At 54.8% G+C, this 25,736-nt stretch overlaps 1 protein-coding gene across 1 annotated transcript in view; it reads right to left on the bottom strand.

The window, feature by feature from the left end:
- Nucleotides 1–25,736, bottom strand: part of ZFAT (zinc finger and AT-hook domain containing) — a 104,055-nt gene that overhangs the window by 6,623 nt on the left and 71,696 nt on the right. Inside the window, exons 13-15 of the mRNA XM_045286964.1 lie at nt 23,488–23,701; nt 16,374–16,512; nt 6,568–6,686 (exon numbers count right to left, since the gene is read on the bottom strand). Of these exons, the coding sequence (XP_045142899.1) occupies nt 6,568–6,686; nt 16,374–16,512; nt 23,488–23,701 (472 nt within the window). The remainder of the gene's footprint in view (nt 1–6,567; nt 6,687–16,373; nt 16,513–23,487; nt 23,702–25,736) is intronic.

The raw sequence follows: 25,736 nt of genomic DNA, 5'->3' as shown, positions 1-25,736 counted from the left end.
GATCTAGACTGGGCTGGGATGTTTTCTCAATATTCAAATGCTCTTTGACATAAAGCTCTTTCTTAGACACATGAGTGTCCCTGGATTTGTTTCTCTAGTCAACCCAGTCTAACACAGTAACCAGCACAGGAACCCTGCTGGCACAGTGCTTGGGTGTTGTGCTGCCAACTGCAAGGTCAGCCCTTTGAAACTACCAAGTCTCTCCAAGGGAGAAAGGTGAGGCTGTCTACTCCCATAGAACTACAGTCTCAGAAAGGCACAGGGAGATTCTGCCTGGCCCTATAAGGTCACTGTGAGGCGGAATCACTTCATGGTAGTGGGAATTTAAGGTTTTTAGTGTTTGGACCAACACAAGCTTTTCCCATCTTTCTTGGAGCAAAAGCAAAAGTGGGCAGTAAGAACTTGAGACATGGCGGGTTCCTGGCTGCACTCCAGATGTGGATGTGACGTTGATGACGTCTTCAGTGACCAGCATACCAGCCGCCATGTGTTAAGAGCTCACTGGGGACCAGATGGTGGCGTTAGTTAGCCTTTGATTCACAATCTGCCCCCTGCCCATGGGTGATTCTGAGAATAGAAACCCAGAGCCCCTGCCAGTCCAATGGTAAATGTTTCCGAATATAACCGCAATGGCCCTGCCACTAGGAAAACCCTCCACGCCTCCTCCACATGATCGTGCATAGAGGAAGTGCTTGGATTTCTCCAAGGATCACATCTCCCAGCTGCTTCTTCACTCTAATAAAATCTAAATAAGGTGCACCCGTCAGACTGCTAGCTGTGCTGCACAAGACGCCTCTAATCCACTGCTTCTCCACCCATCGCTGACATCTCCCTTGTCATTCACTTGTTGGCTGTGGCCACACACCATCCCCCTCAGCCTGGGCTTGGCTGCCATGGGGTCATTCTGCCTGCTGCTCGCCCCTCTGTGTCCCTGTGAGTCAGTGTGGTTCACGGACAGAAGCTCGGGCGGGGTCTGGTTTGCTTTTTAGTGAGGGTGCTTCCTGCTTCTATCAGGTACTTCCATTAGAAGATACAGCTATCGCACTGCCATTGATTCTGACACAGGTCCCCTAGGACAGGTGGAGACCTGATCCTGTGGGCTTCCAGGACTGTAAGTCTTTATGGGAATAGGAAGCCTCACCTTTCTCCCTCGGAGTAGCTGGTGATTTAGAAAGGCTGACCTTTTGGCTAGCAACCCCACTCAGAGCCCCGATGCCACCTGAGCTCCCAGAAGACACAGAGTGAGTAGCTGTTACTCCTTCTGTGATGTGCTCAGGTAACTGAGAGCCCTGCTCTTCCCCTGACATCATGGCTGGCTCTAGCCACACAGCAACACTGCCCACGCCTGCGCCATCCCCGCGATGGTCCCAGACTGGACCACTGTGGCCCACGGGGCTTACAATGGGGCTGATATGCATGGGAGGATCTCCAGGCCTTTCTTCCTCATCACATCATTAGTACACTGTAACACGGCAGTCTTCCAATCCTGCGCTGTGCCCTGAAATACGCCTATGACGGGCATCCTGTCCTCATCCAGGATCTGCTTGCCCCCGGAATGGTTTGCTTGGGAAAGGGAGAGTCATTGCTTGATTCCTGGCCTTTACTTACCAACTCAGAGCAAAAGGTGGATTGCCTGCAATCCTACAAAGCTGACTAGAGAGTTGGTGTTTTTCCCAAGTATCCTTGTAAATCCATGGATTTCAACATGTTTTGTTTCATTGATGCACCTCACCACCCCCCAGTGTCTGACGACTAGCCAAAGAGCCCAGGGGCACTGTGAGTGAGGGGCTGTGCTGCTAGCCCCAGTAAGGGCAGCAGTTCACAGCCACCAGCAACTCCTTGGGAGAAAGCTGAGGATATCTGCTCCCGTAAATCCTTCCATTCCTGGAAATCCCATAGAGGGCTGCCAGTGAGTCAGAATCCACTCAATGGATTGTTTGGCTTGTTTTGTACTGACTGAAGGTTGAGAGTTCAGATCTGGCCAGAGGCACCGCAGAATAAAGAGCTGGCCCCTGCTTCCTAACTTGCCAGCCACGAGATGTCCTGTGGGTGCAGTCCTGCCCCGAACCACATGCACGGAGCTTCCATGCTGGAGTGGCCACCACAGCAACTGGGGGGAGGGGGGGGTGCGCGGGCAAGGGGGGGATTTTGTTTTTTCAAAACTGTTTTATTTTGAAATGATTCTAAATTTATAGGAAACGTTTAAAGCTAGCATAGCATGTTCATCAATTCTCTCAACTTCTCCTAAAGCTAACATCTTAACTACCACTGAAACAATGAACCTAAGTGCCAGACTTCCTCCAGGTGCAGCCAGGTGTCTCACTAGGACCCCTTTTCTGTGCCAGGACCTAAGTCAGGACCCCTTGTTACAATTGGTCACCATATGGCTTAGGCTGGGTTCAACAGAGAAGCAAAAACATCTACATATGTGCAAATGTGTGCATATGTATGTGTTTATATCACCTGCAGATATACCTATATATATGCATGCATCTATGCACCTATATGTACATAGATACATGAAGGGGTTTCAAAAAGCAATGGAAAAAAGCCATGGAATTTCTCCAAGAACTTTTTGAAGCCTCCTGGTATATGTGTTTGCATACACACATGCTCTCGTTAGAGAGAGTTCAAGGAAATGACTTGAGCACTTGTGGAGCCTGGTAAGTCTCAGATCCCTGGGTCAGGTGTTGGGCTGGAGGCTTCTCCTGACTCACACAGTTGCAGGGGCTGATGAGCCCAAACTCTGCAGCTCAGGCAGCAGGCTGCTGGCTCGGGTCCCATGAGCTGGTGCTCAGGAGATGATGAGCTGGATGCAGGATCCAAGGAGGGAGAGCTTAGCCAAAACATGCACATAGACTGGCTGTAGGGCACACCCCTGGGGCAACTCACTTTGTATCTGACCACACAGTGGGGGAGGAAAATTACACAGGGCTGAGAATCCCTGTCTTTCACAACCCGGTCTTGTGAGAAGGGAGAATGAACCTCCTGTGGGTGCCAGATGTTTTCTCATGGTGGCCTGCAGGGGAGGGTGGCTGTGACGTCTGGCGTGGAGATGAAGTGCCCTACTCTTCACGTGATGCTGGGTCCACAAAAGGAGCTTCATTCCTGAGGATGTTCACCTGGACCACCTGACTAAGGTGAGGGTCTTCCGCTGTTTTTCCCTTAGTGGTCAATAAATGCTTGGGGAGAGAGAGACTTTGAGGCTATGCAAATATTCTGTTTCTCTTTCTAAGCTGGCCTGCTTTCCTTAGCTTTCACTCCTGGGTCGTGAATGCGCAATGATGGTACCCTAATGGTGATTTTTCAGTCCCCATATCCTTTCCACATTTGTCCATCAGGGTTCTTCCTGGGGAAGAGTTGTCCTTTCTTCACACTGGTGTGGACTCTTGGGTATTTATTTCATTTCATGGGTTATGATCTAATTTTGTTGTGTGGTATCTCGGGTCAATTCTGACTCATGGTGGCCCTACACAACACAGCAGAAATGAACTGCCCAAGGGTTTCCTGGGCGAGCATCTTTGTGGAAGCAGAAAGGCCTTCTCCCAGGGGGTTTCTAGGGAGGGTCAAACCACTGGCCTTTGGGGTTGGCAGCTGAGGGCTTAACCCCTGCACCATCCTAATCTAATGCTGTCAGTCTTTACTGTCTTGTTTGTTACTCTGGCTCTAGCCAATGGGAGTTCTCTTGGGTTGTATCTTGTATTCCTATGACGTGTGTGTGTGTGGTGGTGGTGGTGGTGGGGATCTGTTAGCACATTTTAGTACCAAAAGATACCCCAGGCTAACCTTGTATGTTCTTCTGGAATTCCGTTGATTAGTGTCCTGCAACCAGCCACCTTTCAAAGTTCCTTTTATTGGATGATGTTATTAGAAACCAAGATCGGGGTTCTCAATGTGCTCGTTGGCAACCCACCCACTACCAGTGAGTCAACTCTGACTCATCTCAACCCTCATGGACAGAGTCCACGTGATCCCTAAGGGTTTCAGAGGCTGCAGCTTTAGGGGAGCAGGCGTTCTCCTGTGGATCATCTAGTGGGTTTCAGCCCCAGCCTGCTTGTTGGAAGCCCAATATGCAATCTGCTTCTTCCTCATCACAAACGGCGAGGGGAGCACATGTGTGTATGCTAATCCCTCTATGGGTTACAAATCTCAGCAACTCAGTATACACATATGCCTATCATTATTTCTGTACCTATCTGTCTCTAGGTGCCTATGAGGGGAGGGGGCTTTAAAAAATGCATGGAAAATTAGAGTTAAAAACAGTGAAATTTTCCATGCACTTTTCCAAGACCCTTGATATAGATGACAAAATGAGTCCACACACACGCACGCACACACACTTCATTCCAGCACTCCCTCTTTCCTTATTTGTAAACTCTCTCTAACAATGAGAAACCTGGCTCCCATTATGCACACTGTAGGTACTGATGAGCTCAGTCCCAGTGCACACAGGAAGCAGCTTCAGCATTCTTAACCTACAGGCACCTTACTGCCATCGCGGTGCTTATGCACAGTCCTCTTTGTCGTTCGCCTGAGAGCCCTGGGTGGAAGCACTAGTTCCCAAAATGACTCAGTCAGCCCCTTTCTCCTTGGCCCCTTCAGTGGGACTGCCGTTCATGGAAACATGGGTGAGCCATTTGGCACGCATGTTCCCCTTTCATCTACTGTTCCGCGTTTTTAACTACGAACAGCATGCCCACTGTCTTCACCTCACGTGTTCCACTGCACAGTACTCCCCGGAGCCCACCCCCAAGGATGACGTAGGGCTTATCCTTTTCTCCCTTTCTCAGCTGTGTGATTGTCCACTGTGCATGCACCAACATGTAAAACTCCGGTCTCCTGTGGGCGGGCATCGGGTGGCTGCCAGCCCTGGCCGGGCACACTTTCTTATGATCCAGTACAACATCAGGAACACTCCCTGGGGGTTGTTTGGCTGAAGAAATGCTGTTGTTGTTTTGCTGCTGTTGTTCATTAGCTTCTGTGGAGCCAGTTACAAGGCAGAGCAACCCGATGGGCAACAGATGGCAACACTGCCTGCTCCTGCAGCACCCTTACAATGTTGCGATCGTTTGAGCCCATTGCTGCGGCCATGACGTCAACCGATATTGTTAAGGATCTTCCTCTTTTATGGATGACCCTCTGCTTGACTAAGCCCAATATCCCTTTCCCGGGGCTGTCTCTCTCCTGATAACATGCCCAAAGTACACGTGATGAAGTCTCACCATGCCTGCTTCTAAGGAACACTCTTGGCTGTACCTCTTCCGAGACAGACTTGTTTGCTGGCAGCCCATGGTACTGTCAATCTGCTTACCCAACTTGTAATCCAGATGCATCAGACCTTCTTGGGTCGTCCTCAGTCACTGTCCAGTTTTCACAGGCATATGAGGAGGACTGAACTACCATGGCTGGGGGCAGGTGCACCTTAGTCCTCGGGTGACATCTGTGGTCTTTAACACTTTCACGGGGTCTCGTGAGGCAGATTTGCCCAATGCCATGCATGGTCTGATTTCCTGATGGCTGCTTCTATGATTGTGGATTATGGATCTAAGTACAATGGAGTCTTGGATCACTCTCTTGCTAGATGGGAATGAGCTCCCTCCTCTCCATGGGGCTGGTACCTTCTGCAGTCCCTCCAGCAGTGTATGAGAGCTTATCTCCCCCTACTGCCTCCCCTACCCCTTTAAGATTTGTCAACAGAGACCACTCCAACTTTTGGATCCTTGCCAACCAATGGGTGTGCGAGCCCATCTCTGTCTAGTTTTAATTCGAGTTGCTTTTACTATGTGTGAGGCTGACCGTGTTTCCATCTGCACGGATTCACAGTGATTTGCCCGTACGGTGCCATGAACCTTTCTTATTTCCTGCCTGTCTTTCTGGTGGTTGCTGACCTTTATGTCACTCCTTAAGAGCCTTTCATTCTGTAAGAGCACTCAGCCTTTGCCTTCGACTGCCGACATTGTCATCTGCCTCTGGACCTTGCATAAGTGGTTTCTAATTGTTCACAGTCCATTTTTTAAAAATATTTCCCCTTAATGAACCTGGATTTTTAATTACCATTTGGAAAAAATGTCCATAGTCTTAACTTGTGGATGAGCGCCCTCTTCTTTACTCGAGGATAAGCATGGTAGCGCTGTTTGCATCGAGATCTCTGGCTCTGGATATTTTGCCTCATGTAGATTACGAAACAGAGCAAACTGTCTTTTCTTAGGTTATCTCACTATTTTAGGCCACTTGATTGAGTCTTTTTGGTGAGAGTGGACCATAAGTCACAAAACCAGGCGAGAGCTGTCGCAGTCAAGTCAGTCCCAGCTCACAGTGCCCAACTTACAAGGTCCTCTTCATCCTGCCCTACACGGCAGATGAGACTGGGTCAACTCGACGTTGAACTGCGTGTTTGCCTGCCAACACCACACGGCTTTGGGGACGGAGGTCTCATCACAGGCTTGAATCCTCGGGAGGGCTGTCCTCCCACTGCCATCCTCCCCTGGTTTTCCTAGTGACTCCCCGAGCTCGTTCTCCCAGGCGAATGTTTCGAGCCCAGACCGAAGGCCCGCTTTAAAGCATTACCTCCCACGTGGGGTCCCCTTCGTTCTCCACCAGCTTCAGCGCGTGTTTGTTCTTCAGGTGCCTGTTGAACTCCCACTTGGTCCCATACACAAAGCTGCAGACGGGACATTTCAAACCACCTGGGGACAAGAGGCAGAAAATGTGTTCAAGCCACACGCGAGCCCAGGGTTTCCTCCTCCGTCCAGACCCACTGGTACCGACCACACAGAAACCCAAGGTCGTTTCCTCCGCCAACCTGAGGCACGCTTCCCACACAGGAACCCACAGCCCTCATGCAGCTGCTCCACACGGGAACCCAGGGTTTCCTCTGCCCAGACCCACCAGACCAACCACACATGCTCCTCCAGGAGACCCACTCGGACCCCAGAGAAACCCAACCCTCCTTCACACAGGTGCCCCAAAACCCTGAGATGCGTTCTTTGGTCTCCAACACTTGGGGTCAACTCAAACTTGCTGGGCGACTGGCACCTTGTGCCAACCTAGCTGGGCCACGCTTCTCAGTGGCTTAGCAGAAAGGCCTAGTAGCCCCCCCATGATGTGACCTAACAGAGTACAATGGTGCCTCAGTGGGATCAGCTGAGAGCAGCCGTGCAGCTCTTCTGAGATTTGGGCAGAAGAAACCCCCTCCCTCAAGTCACAGCTCCACGGCCGTTTCCCTGGGGTGTGACCTATTCACCTATAAGTGACCATGTGGTGGGCTGGGTTGCTTCTTGCTGGTCTGAATCCTGCACAGACCCTGGTTCTTATGAATATGAACCAATGGCCCACAAACCGCCGGCCAATGCTGGGCGTGCTCAGCAGCCTGCCATCTGACCTGCCAACCTTAGCTTCATTGGCTTCTGCAGCCACAAGCTCAAACTGCTGACTTTGGATCCATTCATTCGTCCCTGGACCCGCCAGCCTGTGGTGTTCCTGCCTCATCTTCCTGCCTCCTGGTTGGCTTCCTGCCTCCTGGTTCACCAGCTCTTGAAGCTACGGGAATCAGGACAAGCCCCCAGCTTAACACACCTTACCCATGGACTTGAACCGGAATGAACTCACCCACTTCCACATTGTGTGAAACATATTCTTGTTGTAAATTTCTCTTTCTGTATAGATCACTGGTTTCGCTTCTCTAGAGTACTGGCACTAAGACGTACCTTAGCATCTCAACAGAGTAACAACAGCATGTGTGCTGCACTACAGGGTTGGTTTTGTGGTTTCTTTATTGCTAAGCATTTGGATAGACTTTAATATGTGCTTGATATTTTAAGTGCCAGAGAGATTTAAGATGAGAAAGCCAATTCCCTTGGCCAGGTGGATAAATGCCTTGAATATTTCTTTCATTGTTCCCGTTGTTAAGTAACAAATATTTGGGGGGAAGCACCAAGAATTGAAGCATCAGCAACAATGGTTGCTGTTCACAATCTCCTTGGTCCCCAAGCACTTCAGGCTGAGCCCCGGAATCTCAGACTCCGTCACAATAGATACTAACACAGTGGCCCACAGATCCGCCCCCGCCCATGGGTTTCCCAGCAAACAACAACATAAGCAGCAGCTCACATCCTGAAATGCCATTAGTTATTGAAGGGATTCCATTTGCACATGTTCTCGGAAGTGGTCAGAGGCTTTAATAAAAAAAAATGTAAAACTCCAGGTTAAAATAATAAAATTTAAAATGGGAGATCCACTCAAAGGCTGTCTTTCTAAAATATACCAAATCAGGACCGGAGAAAAGCCACTTTGAGCCGATGTGTCTTTCGGAGCAAACCTCTGCTTCAGGAGGCCCAGGTTGATCCTAGAGACCAGGTGACCTGCGCCCGGGTCAGGAGGGCCTTCGCCAGCACCCCTGTCGCTGTGCTTGTCTGGACGTTACAGGTCTGCAGAGTGACAGGCCCCCCTCCTCCCTGCACGCTCCCAGAGGCATGCTCTCTGCCCCTGACTCAGCTTTGCACTTTCTCTTCCACAACACGGAGCCATCGTCACTCTCCGCACCGGGCCCCAGAACCCACAGGCAGCATGCCTTCCACCGGCTTCACCGCAGAGGGTCCACACCGCCCCATCCTCGCCCTTGGCGAAGCTCAGGACAGTCCCTCCTTCACCCACCCACCAGGAGGCTGCTTCCCCCAGCCAGGCCCGGGTCAGGGGCAGGCCAGGCCACTCCCACCACCACTTCCATGGTGGGGCCAGAGTAGGTCCTAGCCCCTCTTCCCCACTCCCAGGGCTCCAGCCCAGGGCTCCTCCACCTGAAGTCCATGCCGTGGCTGCTGCTATCTGCTGGTGAGCCAGCCCCCACGCAAGGCAACCTTCCTGGTCCTGAGCCACTGTTCCCATCCTTGGCAAGTACCCTGACTGTAGTGAAAGGTACCTGGGCCACAACCTCCCAGGTCCTGGCCCCCTTGTGCCCAGACCAGGCATGAAGCTGTGCATCTTGGTGGAACCCGATGACCCGGGCAAGACTGCTTTTTCTGGATGGAGGCTCCGCATGGGACAGAGGGGATGACGGACAGCTGGGGTGCAGGACCAAAGCCCTGCTCTGGTCTAGGCCAAACTGTGTGCATTTGATGGCAACACTGACCACATCTCCCAGCACAACCTAGTCTTCCTGATGGGCAGACAACTCCAGAAACCAGGAAGCCAGGCGGGCTTGTGTTTGCTTCCTCACCGCAGTGAGCGAGCGGACGTGGCGGTGAATGGATGCCTTCGCTGCACATGGGCCCCGCCACGTGCAAGAAGTGAGACAGGGTAGCAAGGAAGCACACCCCAGCCGTGCCTCCCTGCTTCTTGGCCACTCCGTCCCTGGCAGGGACCCTGACTCAGATTCCGTTGGAAGGGGCTGTGGGGCTGGGGGAGAGGGGTGCCAGCCAGACCTGGAGGTGGAATCTCTGATGGGGTGAAATGCTCAAGTCAGTATGCACAAGTCAGCCTGTGCTTACCTGGCTGGCTGGGTGACCTGACACCATCCCCAGCCCGTGGGCAGACTCCTGGCCCTGCCTCAGCCCACAGACTCAGGTTTGTCCCCCCAGGGATGTCCACACAGGTGGGGCCCTCCCTCCAACCAACGCACACCTGCCCTGAGTAGATGCCTACAGGCTGGTTCTTGGCAGCATGAGGAGCCCGAGCTGGGGGTGGGTCACATCCTGCCTGCCATACTCATGACTGCCCAGTGAGCAGGGCTGGTGGCCCAGTGGAGGGATCTCGCACCTGTTCAGGATCGTCTTGACAAATTAGATAAAAACCAGACACTGTTCAATGGAAACATCCCCCTGACGCAGTCACACTGAGCCCAACTCCTGAACCGGGCCCCCTTGCAGTGGGGTCCCTGTGGAGTAGGCGCCTGTAACCGGGGTGCCTCGTCTGTCCAGCTGTGATCTACGTGCCCCGCTTGACTCCCAGTAAGGCTGGCTGTGGTTTGAGGGGCATGGGAACCAAGCAGACCCAGCTCGACAGCAAGTCTGACGACAGAGGCAGTCTGAGGTTCCAGGAGATTCAATGGGAAAGGCAGAATGTGTATTTTATGGAACCCCACCACCACCAGCACCCAGCCCCCCAAAAGCAACAGAAAATGTGCTTGTTCTCGCCTAGAGAATAACCTTCATTTTCAGCCTTTTCTCACTCCTCACCCATCATCTGGGCTTGATGCCTTTTCGTGGGATCATCCTTCCTAACCTCCTGGCTGCCCCTCCCTCTCTTCCGGGGAAGTGTGGAGGGACATGCTCTCCCTGCCAGGCGATGCTGCTGTGAGTGGCAGCAGGGCTCCTGGGCTCCGCTCAGCCCTTCAGAATGAGATGACAGATTCCTTCTCAGACACTCCCTAATGGAAACAAATTTCAAGAAGGAAGATTCCTTAGATGATGCTTAAATTAAAATGACTTACGATAATGCCACCACATTAATTACACCTCCGGCCTCTGCCACGGTAGCTTTAATTAAAGAACAACATGGGGAAATATGTACTCGGGACAGAAATGTTGAGCCACACCTGTTAACTGACATCTCAGCGAAATGACTTTCTCTTTCAGTCCACCCCTCGTTGGAGGTGGACAGGGCAGGTGGACAGAGGGCATCCTAGCTTTACATCCACTGAACACGGCGGGGGACACCCAATTGGGAGTCCAACCAGGCAAAAGACCCACTTCCAGGAACAAGTTCAAAACTGGGTCTGGGCATCTTTGTGATTCAGGGAATGCAGTATGTCCCAGGGGAGGAGCATCAGGCATGGACATACAAGGGGATACTCCAATAAAAACCGGAATCTTTTTTCATCAAAGCTGTATATTTAAATTTTTTCACAAAGCAATGGTATCGCCTTCAAAGTACTCTCCATTATCCTTAATGCATTTGTTAAATCTGCTATTTCATTCTTGGAAACATTTTCCAAACCCATCTGTTTGAATGGATGACAGCTCCTCCTCATTTTTTTCTTTCTACATCATCTTCTACATCGTCAAATCGCTGTCCTTTCATGTCCCTCTGCACTCGAGGAAACAGAAAGAAATCACAAGGAGTGAGGTCAGGTGAGTCAGGTGCATGGGGTAAGAGAGCTTTTGCCAAAAACTGGAGCATGAGATGGTTGCGTGAGCAGGTGCCTTTTCATGGTGGCAAAGCCTGTCCCCCATCTGCCACAAATTGGGCCTTTTTTGTTGCACACTGTTATGCAATCTTTTCCAAACCTCTAAATGAAAGCTTGATCAATAAGTCTAACCTGGTGGAACGAACTCCAAATGCACTCTCCCCTCGCATCAAAACACAGGTGAGCATCATCTTGTTCAGTGATTCGCTTGATGAGCTGTTTTGGGTGTCTTCCACTGACTTGACTGATGTTTGCTTTCGGGTCATAAGACTAGCACCATGTCTCATCACCAGTAATGACCTTGGAAAAGTCTGGGTCACTTTGGAGCTGTTCTTTCAAAGCACAGCATGTTTCCCCTGAACACTCTTTTTCCTGGTCAGTCAGAACTCAAGGCATAAATTTCACAGCGACCCTACTTATTCCAAAATCTTCCGTTAAAATTCACTGAACCGTGATAGTCCAGATAATTTCCCCATCTCTTTAATATTCTGTCATCGGTCTTCAAAACAAGTGCACAAATTTTGTCGACATTTTCATCTGTTAGGGAAGTTGACAAACGTCCAGAACGAGGTTTGTCATCCATCGACAGTTGACCGTTTTGGAAACGAGAAAACCACTCGTACACTTGAGTTTTCCCATAGCGCTGTCCTTGTAAGCTGTGTTCAACGTCACAACAGTTTCTGCGGTATTTTTCCTGAGCAGGAAACAAAATTCACAGCTGCACCCACTGTTCTCTTAAATCGGCCAGTACAAAAATCAAGGCTCGAGCAAAACTGCTTTTATGAAAAAATTCACTGTGACCAGAGAGAACCTTCCCAGGTGAAGCCACTGGGTGCTCTGACTCAGAGCGGGTTTCTAGAGATGCTCACCTGGCAGGAAACAGGTGTACTACAAAAGCTCTGCGCAGAGTTTTTTCTGGGTTTGTTTGTTTTGCAGGGGGGGGCGGGGCTGAGGGGGAGAGTACCTTGCATGTGCCTCCTCTGTAGTTGATGTGACTGAGAACGCAATTTCCCTTCCAAAAACGAAAGTCCCAGGATGGGACAGGGCTGGGGGTGTGGGCGGGAAAGGTTGGGGTTATGAGACCCGGGCTGCCACCTGCTCGTGTGACCCAAAGCCACTTCCTTAAATTCCTGGGCCTGAGTTTTCTATGAAAGAGAAACTGCTAATGCTCTAATCTTGGAAAGGACACCTGGACCAGGACCCAGAGCTGGGCAGAGGGGCTGAGCAGGGACAGCCAAATCAGGCGAGGATGAGGAGGGCTGCTGGGAATTTATCAAAAGGAGAGGAACCCTCGCAGCCACCAAACAAGAGGTGTTGCCAGCCCCGTGACGTAAGCTGGTCTCATCACCCCTGCCCTCTCCCAGACACTGAAACGGCAGGAGCTTTGAGCTTCCGAGGCGTGAAGCTGTGTCAACTCCCAGCCAGCTTCCAGACGGACACTGTGCACCGAGCGGGCACAAGGCCCTGAAGAACCGTGACGTGAATACCGTCTCCCTTTGCATATGTATGTGCTGCACATACATATGCATACATAGACACGAAGGGGCTTCAAAGAATTCCTGGAAGAATTCCATTTTCTTCCTCTTGTTTTTCCATGAACTTTCTGAAGTCCCCTCACACACATACACACACACACACACCTCTAAACCGACTTGATGGCAACAATGTGGGTTTTTCAGACGCGTCTTGGGAGCCGGGGCTGCTCCCTGCAAGGCCCACTGTCCCACAGGGAAAGCCAAGGCCGTCTGTTCCAGCAGACGCCACCTGGAAGCCCCACAGAGGAGCCAGCCCTGTGAACTGGCACCAGCTGGGCAGTGGGCAGGAGCCCAGGTGGAGCCTTGGTTAAGCAGCCGACTCCCCTTACGTGGCAGCCTGGCAAGTGTGCGGGGGGGCAGTTCTACTCCGCCCGCAGGGGAACGTGAGTGGAGATGGACTTGGTGGCGGCGGGGCACTGGGGACACCCCAAGATGCTCCCCACAACGAGCAGTCAATGAAACACCAGGACTCAGCCAGGACATTGAGTGATTTCACACCCACAGCGGGTGTGCAAGTGACTTCAGACACCCTTAGGAAGGAGGTGCACACAGAGAGCGTGCACAAGTTCACCCTCAGACCATTTGTTGAGACAGCGATGAAAGTCTGAAAGCACAGAGAAGGGGGGGGCTCATCCGTCAGACCCCCTACCCCTTTTCCAACACCCACGGTGAGCAGACATTTCATGCTGGTCAGAAGCCGGAGGGTAAGGACGCCTGAGTAAACCCGCTCACTGCTCGCCCGGTGGCTCTGGGCTCATGAACCAATGGGTCTGGAGGTCTCAGGGGCTTTTTGTTTGGGGGCAGGGGGCGCATGGCAAAAGCAGGAGTGCAGTGGTCCTGGAGGCCAGGGACTTGGCTTCTCTCGCTGGAACCCCCAACCCCCACCATGAGCACTGGTGTGCAGGCCCAGGGCCTAAGGCATTGTCAGCAAGGGAACTCTGTCCCCCCGATATGTGTGTGGGCCTGGCTGGGCCCTGGTGCTCAATGGTTGGGTGTCTATGCAGTGTTGTAATAGGGCCGTGTCTAGAGTTATGAAGTGATCTGACAGGATCAGTCCATGGGTTTTAAGGGTTGGGGTCGGATGCCGCACCCCTAACTCAGGTCCCAGCCCTGATCCTATGTCACAGGAGTTCCGATGGGGTGTTGCACCGCAGGGTAGGAGGCTGAGCTGCACACTGGTGCGGGCGCGGGACAGGGAAAGTAGGGAGCACTGCCGGGAGGAAAGCACAGCCAGAGTGCCCCTCAGAAGCAAGGATGGTGAGACTCGCCCTTGGAGAGACAAGCAAGCTTGGGGAAGCAGAAGAGGTCAGCAGGAGGGACACAGGCCTGCAACAAGAAGGACTGCAGACAGCTGTGGTAATGGGCTCAAACCAGCAGTTACGAGCATGTGCTGAGCTTCATCCTGGGTCGCTATGAGGTGGAATTGACTGGGCAACACCTGCCAGCAGCAACTACCTCCAAGGGGGAAGAGGCGGACCAGAAGGCCTCCTGTGGGCCTGGGGACCCTGTGCTGAGAGCCTCCTAGACCCAGGGGGAGACGGAGGCCAACACACAGGGGCACCAGACCCGCAGATGCCGAAAGGAAACAAAGGTCTCCCTCCAGAGATGGCAAGGAAAGACAACCTTTGTCCCAGAGCCAGCACCACCTCTTACACGGTGAGGGGGAACATTTCTGTTTGTGAAAGCCATCCACTTGTGATAGTCCTGTTAGGGTGGTGCTGCGGTGATTCGAACTCACTGCGTCATGTCATCAATTCTGACTCACAGTGACCCTACAGGACAGGGTAAACTGCCCCTGTGGGTTCCCGAGACTGGAACTCTTTGCAGGAATAGAAAGCCTCGTTTCTTCTCCTGTGGAGCCGCTGGTGGTTTTGAAATGCTAACCTTGCAGTTAGCAAGCCCAACTCGTAATTACTACGCTATCTGGCTCCCGCCAGTAAGTGCTGTCAAGTTGGATCCAACTGACAGAGAGCTTACGTACAAATGAATGAACCCTACCTGGCCGGCGCCATCCTCACAGCCCTGCTGTGTGTGCGTCCGTGTTTGCAGCCACCGCGTCAACCCACCTCCCGGAGCACTTTCACTGTTCCCTGTGTGCTGACACGTCTCAGTGGGCGTCCCGCCAACCCCTGGAGTCTTGTCTTTCGCTGGGGAGCTTGGATATGAAGTAGTTAAATACTTGGCTGCTACTCAAAGGTCAGTGGTTTGAAGTGACCAGCTCCTCGACTGGAGGTGTGGCCCCTGCTTCCATGAAGATGGTGGTCTCAGAAGACCCTCGGGACAGTTCTACTCTGTCCTACAGGGTGGCCAGCAGTCAGAATCAACTCGTTGTCAATGGGCTTGCTTTGGTTTTTGACAGTGTGCAGATTGGATTTCTCCCCTCCGTCTCATGGTTCTTGATCAGAGCTACCTCCTGAAACGGCTAGCCGCCCACCCATGCTCTGTGCACAGCGACTCTCCGCCCCTGCCCTCTTCTTTGGCCGCGTCCTGCACCAGTCCTTATTTTGCCCGTGGCATCTTGCAACAGTGCCGCCAGAGGCTTCAACCTCTGTCTCCTGTCCTTGCCGCTCAGGACACGCTGCGCAGTCCTCCAGCAGCTCCGCGGTGGCTGTGCTGAAGGCAGCCGTCAGGACACGCGAGAGACCGTGCCCAGGTGGGCACAGCCTGGGGCCAGCAGCCTCCTCCCCGCTGCACCACCGCCCAGCACCCACACTGTTGCCCTGGATGGATGGCTTTAAAGTGACCCTGGGCTTTTCTGCTGCTCCTCTATTTCTGGACACCAGGCCTGTCGTGCACGGAGCATGCTGACGGCAACGGTCAGTCCGTTTGCTGTACATTCAGATGCAGCTGGTGGCAGCTGAGGCCGGCCAGGCTCCCCGCTGCAGCTGGGTCTAAGTTCTCACATGTCTGCACTAAAACATGCACTGGCCTCAAACGGTGACAGGTCCAGGGGCCAGGCAGCAGCCAGGCCACTGGTGGCAGCAATCACGTTTCTTACTTGTGCCAAAGAGCAGCTGTAAACACAACCACACCCAGGCTGAGCCCTCTCAAGCGACCCGGTGTGATAACGGATGGGAGGAGTGAGACATTTCCCCGGCGATGAGACTAGGGGTTTTCGACTGCTCGTCAATTAAACGTGCTACATGTGTCCTTTCTCTTTCCAGGGTGCGTAAGTCATGAGCTCACAGGAAATAACGAAGATGAGCCAGGGCAGCTCACCCCTCCCTGTTTCCCATCACACGAGTCATCACCGCAAAGAAGAGGAAACGGCGGCTCCACCAAGGCGTGCGTCCCTCCCTGTGGTCTCACACGGCCCCGTCAGTGGTGAAGTAAAGCCACTGGCCTCTAGCTGATTCCCACTCAGAGCTCCGCGACCTGAAAGCTGGAGGGGAGCAGGCAGCCTCACCGTTCTCCTGCAGGGCGGCTGGTGGGTTTGAACTGCCAACCTTGCGGCTTGCAGCCCAAAGGCTCCTTCTACATACAGCATTAAGCCAGGAAGGTGAGCCGTGAATGCTGACCGACGCAGACTGGAGAGGCGGACAGAGAATGTTGCTGGGGCAGGGTGAGGGGGCGTCACCTGTGCACTGGTCTACTTGAACTTCTGTTTTTGACTTCTGTGTATTTTCCAGGTAGTGTATTTTTAACAGTGAGAGATCATGAGGGGCAAGGGACGGCGTGGCCGGGTCAGACCTGTGCAGTCAGGGGCTGGGGGCTCTCACCTTGCTGGACCAGCGCATCAGGCGCGAGCTCGCCACTGCCCGCGTTGCTGTACTCCTCGGTGGGGTGCTTCCTGTTGTAGTGCCGCTTCAGGGAGCCGGAGATGTTGCAGGAGTAGTGGCAGTGGGCACAGCGGAAAGGCTGTGGGGACAGGAAGGGGAGGGGTTAGCACAGGGCACCCCAGTGAGACCACCCCTCAAAAGAAGATGCTAGCACCCCCACAGGGCACTCTCCCAGCGGCTGCACCAGGGCATCTGGTGAGCAGCCAAATAACGCCAGCACTGGGGTGCCCTTTAGGGGGACACGGTGACCTCGGGGATGCTGAGTCCTGCCTTTGCAGCCACCAACCAGGTGACGGGGCCACGGTGTTCCCTGGCAGGAGACGCCCTGCAGGGGCACTGCCTTCCCCCCCCCACACTCTTTCCATGTGCCCAGACACTGCAGATCTCATTCAAGGAGGAGGCTCCTGGGCAGAGAAGTTGGCTCCTGGCCTCTAACCCAAAGGTTGCTGGTTTGAACCCACCCTGTGGCCCCGCAGCAGAGAGGCATGGCAAGCTCCTGCTGACGGAGGCCCTCCCTGTGGGGCGCAGCTCCACCTGAGACCTGTGAGGCCGAGTGGGCAGCCAGAGCATCTGGGGTTCGAGGAGAGGAGGTGCCATGTCTGCTCTGGTTTCCTCTCTGGCCTCCATCTCCCCTATGACCTAGTACAGGGGCTCTTCCCACTAGGGGGCTTCCTCCAGTCCCCAGGGGTCATCTCACATAGCTGATGACCCCCACCTGGGGGTGGGACTCTCCCAGCTGGAGAACAAGCACAGCCCCTTCTGCAAGGAGGACCTGGAGCCAGGCAGGTGTGTGAGAGGCGGAGGTGTCTGGAGCCCGGCAGCTGATGGCAGGGCTGACATGTGTGAGGAAGGCAGGGGACTGGCAGGCGACCAGCTGCAGAGGGAGGTCCCTGGATATGCAGACAGCGGGTCTCAGAGCCAGGGCCATCAGGGAAGGTAAATCCAGGCGGAAGGTGGGGAGGGAGGGGCGGAGACAGGAGAAGGGAGTCAGAATTCAGAGGGATGTTCTGGACTGCAGAGGTGGACCTCAGCACAGACAAGAAGCAGGTGCCCTGGCACTGCACACAGCCACTGTGGGACTGGTGCCATGGAGAGTCTGTCCCAGACGCAGAGGAGGGATTGTGACAGGCTGGTGGCAGGCCATTCTGAGGCTGCAGGACAGACGCGTAAGGATGAGCATATGGTGCTAACTGCACAGAGAGCCCTGAGGAACGGTGTATGCCCAGCGCCAGAGACTGGGGCTCCCTCCACCTAACCAGGCCGCACAGACACGAGTCGTGACATCTAAGCCCCTCTCAGAGACACGAGGGGAACACTCTCTCCTGCTTACCAGGCAGGGTTTATGGGGGCTGGGGGTTACCCAAAGCCAGAGTGTGCCACTGGCTTTGTCAAGTCCGAAGCAGCTCGGGCCCCCCCTCGGACACCCTGACGAATGAGTTAGTGCAGAGGCCAAAGGAAGCTCTCTGGGCTGTCCCCTGGCCATGTCCTCCATGAAGAGAGCAGCCCCCCAGCCTGGTGGCCTGTGTCTGACCCCCGCCCTGGAGCCCAGCGTGGAGGAAGACGCAGGGCCCCCTCTGGGCAGCAGGGACACTGCTCCTCCCCGCCACGGGCTCCAGGGTGTACCTTCATTTACTCCGCGCTGCACGTGGGGGCAGGAGCTGGACAGCAGCACACACCCACTCCACCACCCCTCACACGGCCGGTGAGCCCCTCGTCAAGTGGAACAGACCCCGTTTCCCTCCTTCCCTGCCGGCACGAGCTCGCTGTGCCCAAAGTTCCCATCCCGCCTCCCAGCTCCCAGACCCTGGGGGGATGCTGAAGGGGCACACTGCTCAGAACGGGGTCAGACCACCACAGTGTAGTTCTAGGGGCTCTGGTACCGCCGTGGGCTAAGCATTAGGCTGCTAACTGCGAGGTCTCTGGGCAGTCTGAATCCACAAGCTGCTCTTCAGGAGAAAGATGGGGTAGTGGGCTTCCTGAAAAACCGCCAGCCTCAGGGGCAGTTTCACCGAGTCCCCTGCAAAGCTCCTGAAATGTGGGGGTTCTCGAAAACTTCAGCTACAGTAAGAGGCTTCTAAACACGGCACAGAGACAAAAACATATTTCAAAATCAAAGGCGCCATGCATTCGGGGCCTCCTGGCAGCCCTTGCTCAGGCTGCAAATTCCTCAGGCAAAAAGGGACCTTGAGTGGAAAATTTCCCAGCAGCCCTGCGGAGGTGGGGGGCACTCACCAGCATTAACAAGTTTTGCGCCCCTAATACAAGCCTCGCCACCACAGCCTGATATAGAGCAAGAGGTCATGGTCATACAGCAAACCAACCGGTCAATCCAGGGCTTGAGACCCTCTCTGACTGGCCCTGCAGCCTCTCGGGTCCTGGTGTCACTGGCCGCCAAGCCCCACTGCTGATGGGCATGCCTCTGTAGCCGTCTCCCAGACTAGGAAGACAGCCCTGGTGGTCAGTCGAGGAAAACCCAGTGGGTCTCCATGATTCCACCACACTTGATGGTGTGGATGGTGCAGGACTGAGCAGGGCCCCATTCCTTTTGGCCTGGGCTCTCTAGCCGCTTAATTAAACGTCACCATAAGTCAAGGACAATGCACCCGTCATTGAGTATGAGGCCTGCAAAATCATTGATCGCAGCTACCATCACCACACCAAACTCACTGCCCTTGAACCGAAGCCGGCTCACAGCGACCCCACAGGGCAGAGCAGAGCTGCCCCTGCGGGTTTCTGAGGCTACAGCTTGGCGGAAGTAGAAAGCCTGTCTTCCTCCTGCAGGGTATCTGGTGGTTTGGAACTACTGACCTTGTGGTGACCCAAAGTGTCACCACTAGGCCTCAGGGCTCCTGGTCATCACCATGGGATGAGCTAATGAAATGTGTGACCACATGTGGCAGGCTAACTGCTCAGTGGCACTTCTGTATGGTCCTTGGGGTACGTCACACCCCCAAAAGCCCTTGATAGACAACAGTTCCCAGCCGGCTGTAAGGAGAACCCGGACCAATCGTTTACCCCTGAGAGCCCCACCCAGGCGGACAGCCCTGCAGGCCAACCTACAGGGAGCCTAAGGATGGACAGATAGGTATGGAAGACAGACAGGCGGGAGAGAGAAGGCCATGCAGAAGCAGAGAGGGAAACACAGCTGTAAGGGGCAGACCCACATCCCAGGAGTCCCGGGAGCCTGGTGATGCAGCAGCTAAGTGCCGGGCTGTGAACCCACCAGCCGCTCACTCAGCTTCTGAAACTGGCAGCCCTGGGGCTGTGGCACCCTGCCCTGGAGGGTGGCCATGAGTCAGGAGGGACTCCATGGCTGTGGGTCAAGGGGGTTTCAACAAAGAACCCCAAGGGACACAGGGGCCATCACAAGGTGCGAGTGTCCTTCCCGTCTCCTGGTCCCACCGGCCATGCCCAACTCAGCCTGGTCATCCACTTTGGGCCCCACCCTTGAATGCTCACCAAAAGGCTGGTGGCCGGAGTCTCCCTAGAGGTGCGGCGGAAGAAAGGCGTGGCAACCTACTTCCCAGTGGAGCCCCCTTCTACTCTGACACGCTCAGGGGGTCTCCTTGAGCTGAGCAACTAGATGCAGCTGGCCTCCGATGCTTGCCCACTGTGGCCCATGATGCCCACTCGGCCAAGACCACCACGCCCACTTTGCACCTGGAAAGATCACCCGCCCACACGGGTCCCAAGATGTTTCTGTTTTCCCCCTTCCCCTCAGGATTTGTTAACAGTTCCCGGGCTGGGTCAGGGTCAGGGTCGGCCAGCCCCACGGGCAGCACTGCGCAGTGGGGGCATCGTCTCCATCTCTCTGCGCCAGCACAACGCCACATCTTTGTAACGTTGGGAGAGTAAGTGCGGTGGGACCCTGGGGCACCAGAGTTCAACACAGGCCTGCATGGAGGTAATTATCTCATCACAATCAATAACCGTAAATCAATCCGAGCTAATTGCTCTTGGTGTGGCGCTTAGGAGACTCTTGAGCAGGCTCTCGTTATTGATTTCTGGGTAATCGCTCCTGCTGTCAAACACGCAATATTTCCCGAGAATGCACTGCACGCTGTCAGACAGCAGGGCTTTCATGTCGCATAAAGCGATCCAATCTCCCGCGCCACTGTCCAGATGTGCCTGCAATGTCTCCGCCCGATGAGACAGGTGCAGGGAGAGGCTTTCAGCCAGCATGACTTCAGCTCAGAGACCAGGCAGCAAGCAGCCCCTCCCCTCCATGACTTGGGTGAGGCACACCCTCGTCCTCAAAGCAGCACCCTTTTCAATGCTTTAAAGGGGCCACTTTGCCTTTTGTTTTCTGTGCACATACCACTGTCCCCAGGAGCCCTGGTGGCATGGTGGTTACACGCTGGGCTGCTTACCGCAAGGTCAGCAGTTCAAAACCACCAGTCCCTCCTCAGGAGAAAGACGGGGCTTTCTATCCCTGTAAAGAGTTAATCTTAGGAACTCGCATAGACAATTCCACCCTGTCCTACAGGGTTGCTATGAGCCAACATCGACTCCATGAGATGAAATCACGGTCCCCAAACTAGCGAGCCCTGCCCCTACCCAGCAGAGCCTGGCACACACCAGGTACACAGACAGGCATGCTGCAGGAGAAGCCACCGCCGGCGCTATCCGTAAGAACAGCAGGCAAACTCCCCGTTTTGCCTGCATTTTGGTCATCTCTTAAATCTCCACACACCGCAGGACGGCGTGTGCACCACCCAGAAGAAAGGACTGCCTGGGGGTATCCCTGCAGCGACCGTGGTGAGAGCAGTGGCCGGCCTCCTCCGTTCTCCCCAGCACCTCTGCGGAGACACTCAGCCCTGCAGACTTGCAACCGACCACAGGGGCTGCCGGATTCCTTCAGGGTTCGAGAGACCAACTTGCAAGGATGCCAAGCATGGTGGACAGAAATGAAGTGGGAGTTAGTGCCGTCAGCCGGTTCTGGCTCACCGTGACCCTGGAGAGCAGTGGGGACCTGGCCCCATGGGGTTTCTGAGGCTATCACAGAAGCAGATGGCCACTCTGCTGTCCCCTGGAGCAGTGGGGTGAGTAGCAGGATAGCCCAGTGTCACCAGGGCCCCTTCAAATAGTGTCCTTTCACGAAGCCATTTTCACTTCTGAAAGGACAGTCTCAGCGCCGCACCCCAGGCTGGAGGCTGAGCGAGGTGGCCAGTGCCCACCCCCAGACAGGAGTCCGGTCTGGGCACGGGCAGAGCACGGCCGGCTTCAGAGGGGACGAGACCGTCATGCTGAGCGGTTTCCATGGGGCACACATCGTGAAAAGTGCCAACTGACTTCAGACTACAAATTATTTTGTTTTGTTTTGTTTTGTTTTGTGTGCAGACTTGCACTTTGAAAGCCCCAACTCTTGACTCGCTTCCCAGAAGTCGGGAAGCTCTGGGCGTACTTGCAGCCTCTGCCTTGGTGACTGAGTGCAGCCGTGACAGAATCACCCACCAGTCTCTTTCCCCGGCAGGTGAACTGTGTCAGGTGTCGACCCCTGGAGTGGAGGGCCTTCCTCTTTGTCCCCCTTTGAGGCAGAAAGTCGGATTCGGGGCGCTGGCTCTGGGGGAAGGTTCTGGGCTCCCATCCCCTATCTCTGCTCCCGTCATATGTCAGAGGCGACGGGCTCGGCACAGGTCATAGCTAACGCTGCCTCACTGACAGTAGAGAACACTGGCCTGTGGGTTCCTGCAGACCCACCACAGACATTTTTGGGGTGCAACCTAGTCTGCCACAGAAGCTCCAGCTGGCACTAGGGCCAGGGGCACAGAAGCAAGGGGGGTGCTGGGGCAGGCAGCCTTGGGAAGGCTCAAGTCCAGCTGGGCAGGCGGTGCCGGGCAGTCTGTTAGGAACTCATTGGGAAGATGTGTCTGGGAAGGCACTCAGGGCAGATAGACCAGCCGACCGGGGTCAGTGTTCGGACACATTAATAGGAATGTCCCAAGTCAGCAGCAGCTTCGGGTGAGAGGACGCCGTGAGCAACCAGGCCGTGCCGGGCCCTGGAACTGCACACACCAGGCTGGCAGCGAGGAAGGGGCTGCAGGGCTGGGGTGGCGGGGTGCTGCAGAGAGGAGAGGGAAGCGGGGTCGGGGTCAGCCCAGTGTTCCAGAGCTCTGCCTGCTTTCCACGCTACCTTGATCGCCCCAAGCTGCCACGGGCAGTGTTCTCTGCTGTCAGGCCACCACAAAGCCCCATGAGGGGCCTCGCCCAAAGTCTCCCGAGGCAAGACCGTATTTTACAACGCCGGCCCCTCATTTCACAGTGCTTCCCCGGGTCATGCTCTGCAAGTGTGGTGCTTCTCACTCCTGGAGGTCTGTGGCCACGGTGACGCATCCAGTTGCTAACCATAGCATCAGCAGTTCAAGACCGCCGGCTGCTCCTGGGGAGAAAGACGGGCATGCTACTTCCATATGGCGCTAGTCTGGGGAGCCACGGGGCAGCTCTCCCCCGCCCTACGGGGTGACTGGGCGTCCGCTTCGACTCAGTGGTGTGGTTTGTGTCACATTTGGTCGTTCTCCCAATTGTTCTAACTTTTCAGACGTCTATGACGTAGACTGCCAAATCCGACGCCATTGCGTCAAGTCTGGCTCACAGCAACCCATCACGGGCCTGCCAAGGCTGTGCACACATCTTGACAGGAGCAGACAGCCTCAACGTTCTCTCAAAGATAGGCTGGTGGATTTGAACCTCTGACTTGGTGGTTAGCAGTCGAACTCGTAGCCACTCCACCACCGGTGCTCAAACAGGATCACAGTGGAGTTCCTGATCTGCAGAGCTTGGCGTCGGTGATGAGAGCCCGGCTGCATCTGCCTTTACACGGGCTGGGGTCTCCAAAGCCATTCACTGAGTGTCATTGCTGTCTCCGTAGACTATCAGGTACAACAGCCAGCCCACAAGTCTCTCCCCAAGCGCCGGGCTCCAATCCTCACCTGCCCTAACAGGTGTGGGCTCCTGGTTTCATGTGTGTGTGTGCCCGCGCGCACCCAGGGCTGTAAAGCCAGCAGACATGAAACAGAAAACAAGCCCTCATGGCCATTGAGTCGACCTGACTCACAGCGGCCACCCTCACGATGGCTGCACCACGTGGCCGTCCACCTTGCCGGGCGTGCTCCTCTGTCACTGCCCTCCACTCTACAGAGGGGACGTGCTTCTCCGGGCGCTGGTCCCCCTGCTGACGTGTCTGCAGTCCTGACTCCAGGGACCACTCCGGCGGCACTTCTTCCACACAGACCTGCTGCTTCTTCCGCTCGTCCACGGCCCTCTGCCAGCTTCGTGTGCACAAGTGGCCATAGTTCCCGTCAGGGCACCTTCGTCCCCCTGGAGCCGTCTCTGCTCCTGAACCGTTTCGAGATGTCCCCGATTTGCCCCGTGAGATGTCATCTGCTTTCCCAACTGCTGGCACTGTGGGTGTGGATCAAGTGAACAAGACCCTGCGCCGGTCATTCCTCCGCACATCACGATGCCCTCTAGATTCGGCCACCTCACCGCCGGGGGGGGGGGGTTTTGCCTTCCCCCCCCGGCCCGGGCCGGGTTGTTTCTGCCCCGCTGCCTGCGGAGGGTGCCGGCCAACGCCGGAAGGTCTGCTCCACTGATGGGGAAAAGTGGGCTCTGGGGCGGTTTTACTTGATGTCTGTCTACTGTCTCGAGGGCGGCAGGCTTATCCTGCTGTGGCCTGCTCTGTTCACAGCCTTTCCCCGTGTTTCAGCCGGGATGTGGGCAGCAGTTTATGGTGAACGTCACTGTCCGTAAAGTAAGACAAACGTGATACCCATCAACAGGAGAGCCGTTCCACTCCTCCGTTATTTCTCCTTTCTTTTTTTGGTGGGGGAGGGAATATATATATATGTCCCTGTCTCAGTTTTCAGTATCTAACAAAGTCCACAAAGAGAAAATGTGTGTGTGGCACGAATCAAGCCACCTGCAGCTGCCTGTATCGGGGCTTAAATTCTGAGCGCCCCGGTGGGTAAAGGCTGTGGGTGGCAGTGACAGCCCCGACCCTGCACAGGGTCCCCAAGCCGATTAAACCTCCACTGGACCCTTCCTGATCATCAACCAAGGATGCAGGTCACTGTGGCCTCACACAGAGCATGTCGGAAAGTAGATTTCCTGCCCCCTCTCGGCCAGCCCAGGGAGGGCAGTCTCTCTCCTTAGGGCTTCCCTGGGAATGCCCTTGATGGGGGTCACCGTACTGGGGCAGTACTGGGGGTTGCACGAGGCACAAGTCATTCCCTGTAAGCCTCGCCCTGATGGCCTTCGTCGGAGGCCCTGGACCCACCTCGTAAGGTCGTCTATGAAACACAGAGGACTCGCCCCAGTCAGGGTCCTGTTCCCACTTGCGTAGTCCCACCTGTAACCCTGATGTATTGACCTGCCACCAATCGTGAATCTGAGACAGTGGCCTGTGTTCCTTATTTAACTAGCTGCCCGATGTCAGTCCTGGGATGGCCTTTTGACCTCATGCTAACGGCCTCCCTCATCTCAATGATGTGCCTGTCTTTGACCCTGTAAGACTTAATAAACATTCTCTTTATATTATATTTGAGATTGGGGTCTCTTTTGCACCCTAAAACACACCCAAATCAGCAACAAGAGTAGTCCTGTAGAAGCATCTTTGTGCGGGGTTTTGATGCCCGCCTGACTGGCCTTTCCTCTGTCTGTCTGTCTCACCAGCATCTCCCACCTCAACCTCAGTGCTTCTCATGACAAGCAGGAGAACACATGCAAGTGGACTTTCCAGAAGCGGGCGCTGTGCCCAGTTTTGTGGACTGTAGAAATCTCAGGGTGCCCTCAGTACTGTCGATCGTCACCGCCCTGGTGGCTCCCGGGAAGGCTGGCATTTCAAATCCACTCAAGGGGCCTTGGAAGAAAGGTCTGGCGAGTTCCTTCAAGAAACCCAGCCCTGACTCCCTGACACCCACAGGGTCATCAGCAGTCTTTATCAGAGCAATGGCCTCTGGCGGTCATGCAGCTGGGCTCAGTCCATCTCGGCCTCTCCACTGGGCTCGTCCTGACCCGCTGCTTGGCTGACAGAACAGCCCAGCCGAATATGAACCTGTGTCTCTCAAAGCAGGCGTGGGGTGGTGTATAGGCAGCTAGCTAGCAGTGTCCCCACTGTCCAAGAGTGTCCCCTCCACTGGGAAGGAAACCTTAACTTAAAAATACAGCCCATGCTGATCCATACACAAGGAGACAGTCATGAATGCTTGTCTCCGTCTGCCACGGAGAGCAGTGCTACATCGAGTGGAGAGACGGACCTGCAGTGATCCCCGGCTCCTACACTGTCTTGACATCACAGTACCAGGG

The sequence above is a fragment of the Echinops telfairi genome, unplaced genomic scaffold, assembly GCF_000313985.2.
Source record: "Echinops telfairi isolate 266 unplaced genomic scaffold, ASM31398v2 ScPeMD7_1;HRSCAF=3_0, whole genome shotgun sequence".
Taxonomy (NCBI): Eukaryota; Metazoa; Chordata; class Mammalia; order Afrosoricida; family Tenrecidae; genus Echinops; species Echinops telfairi.
This window is presented reverse-complemented; position numbering and strand designations above follow the sequence as displayed.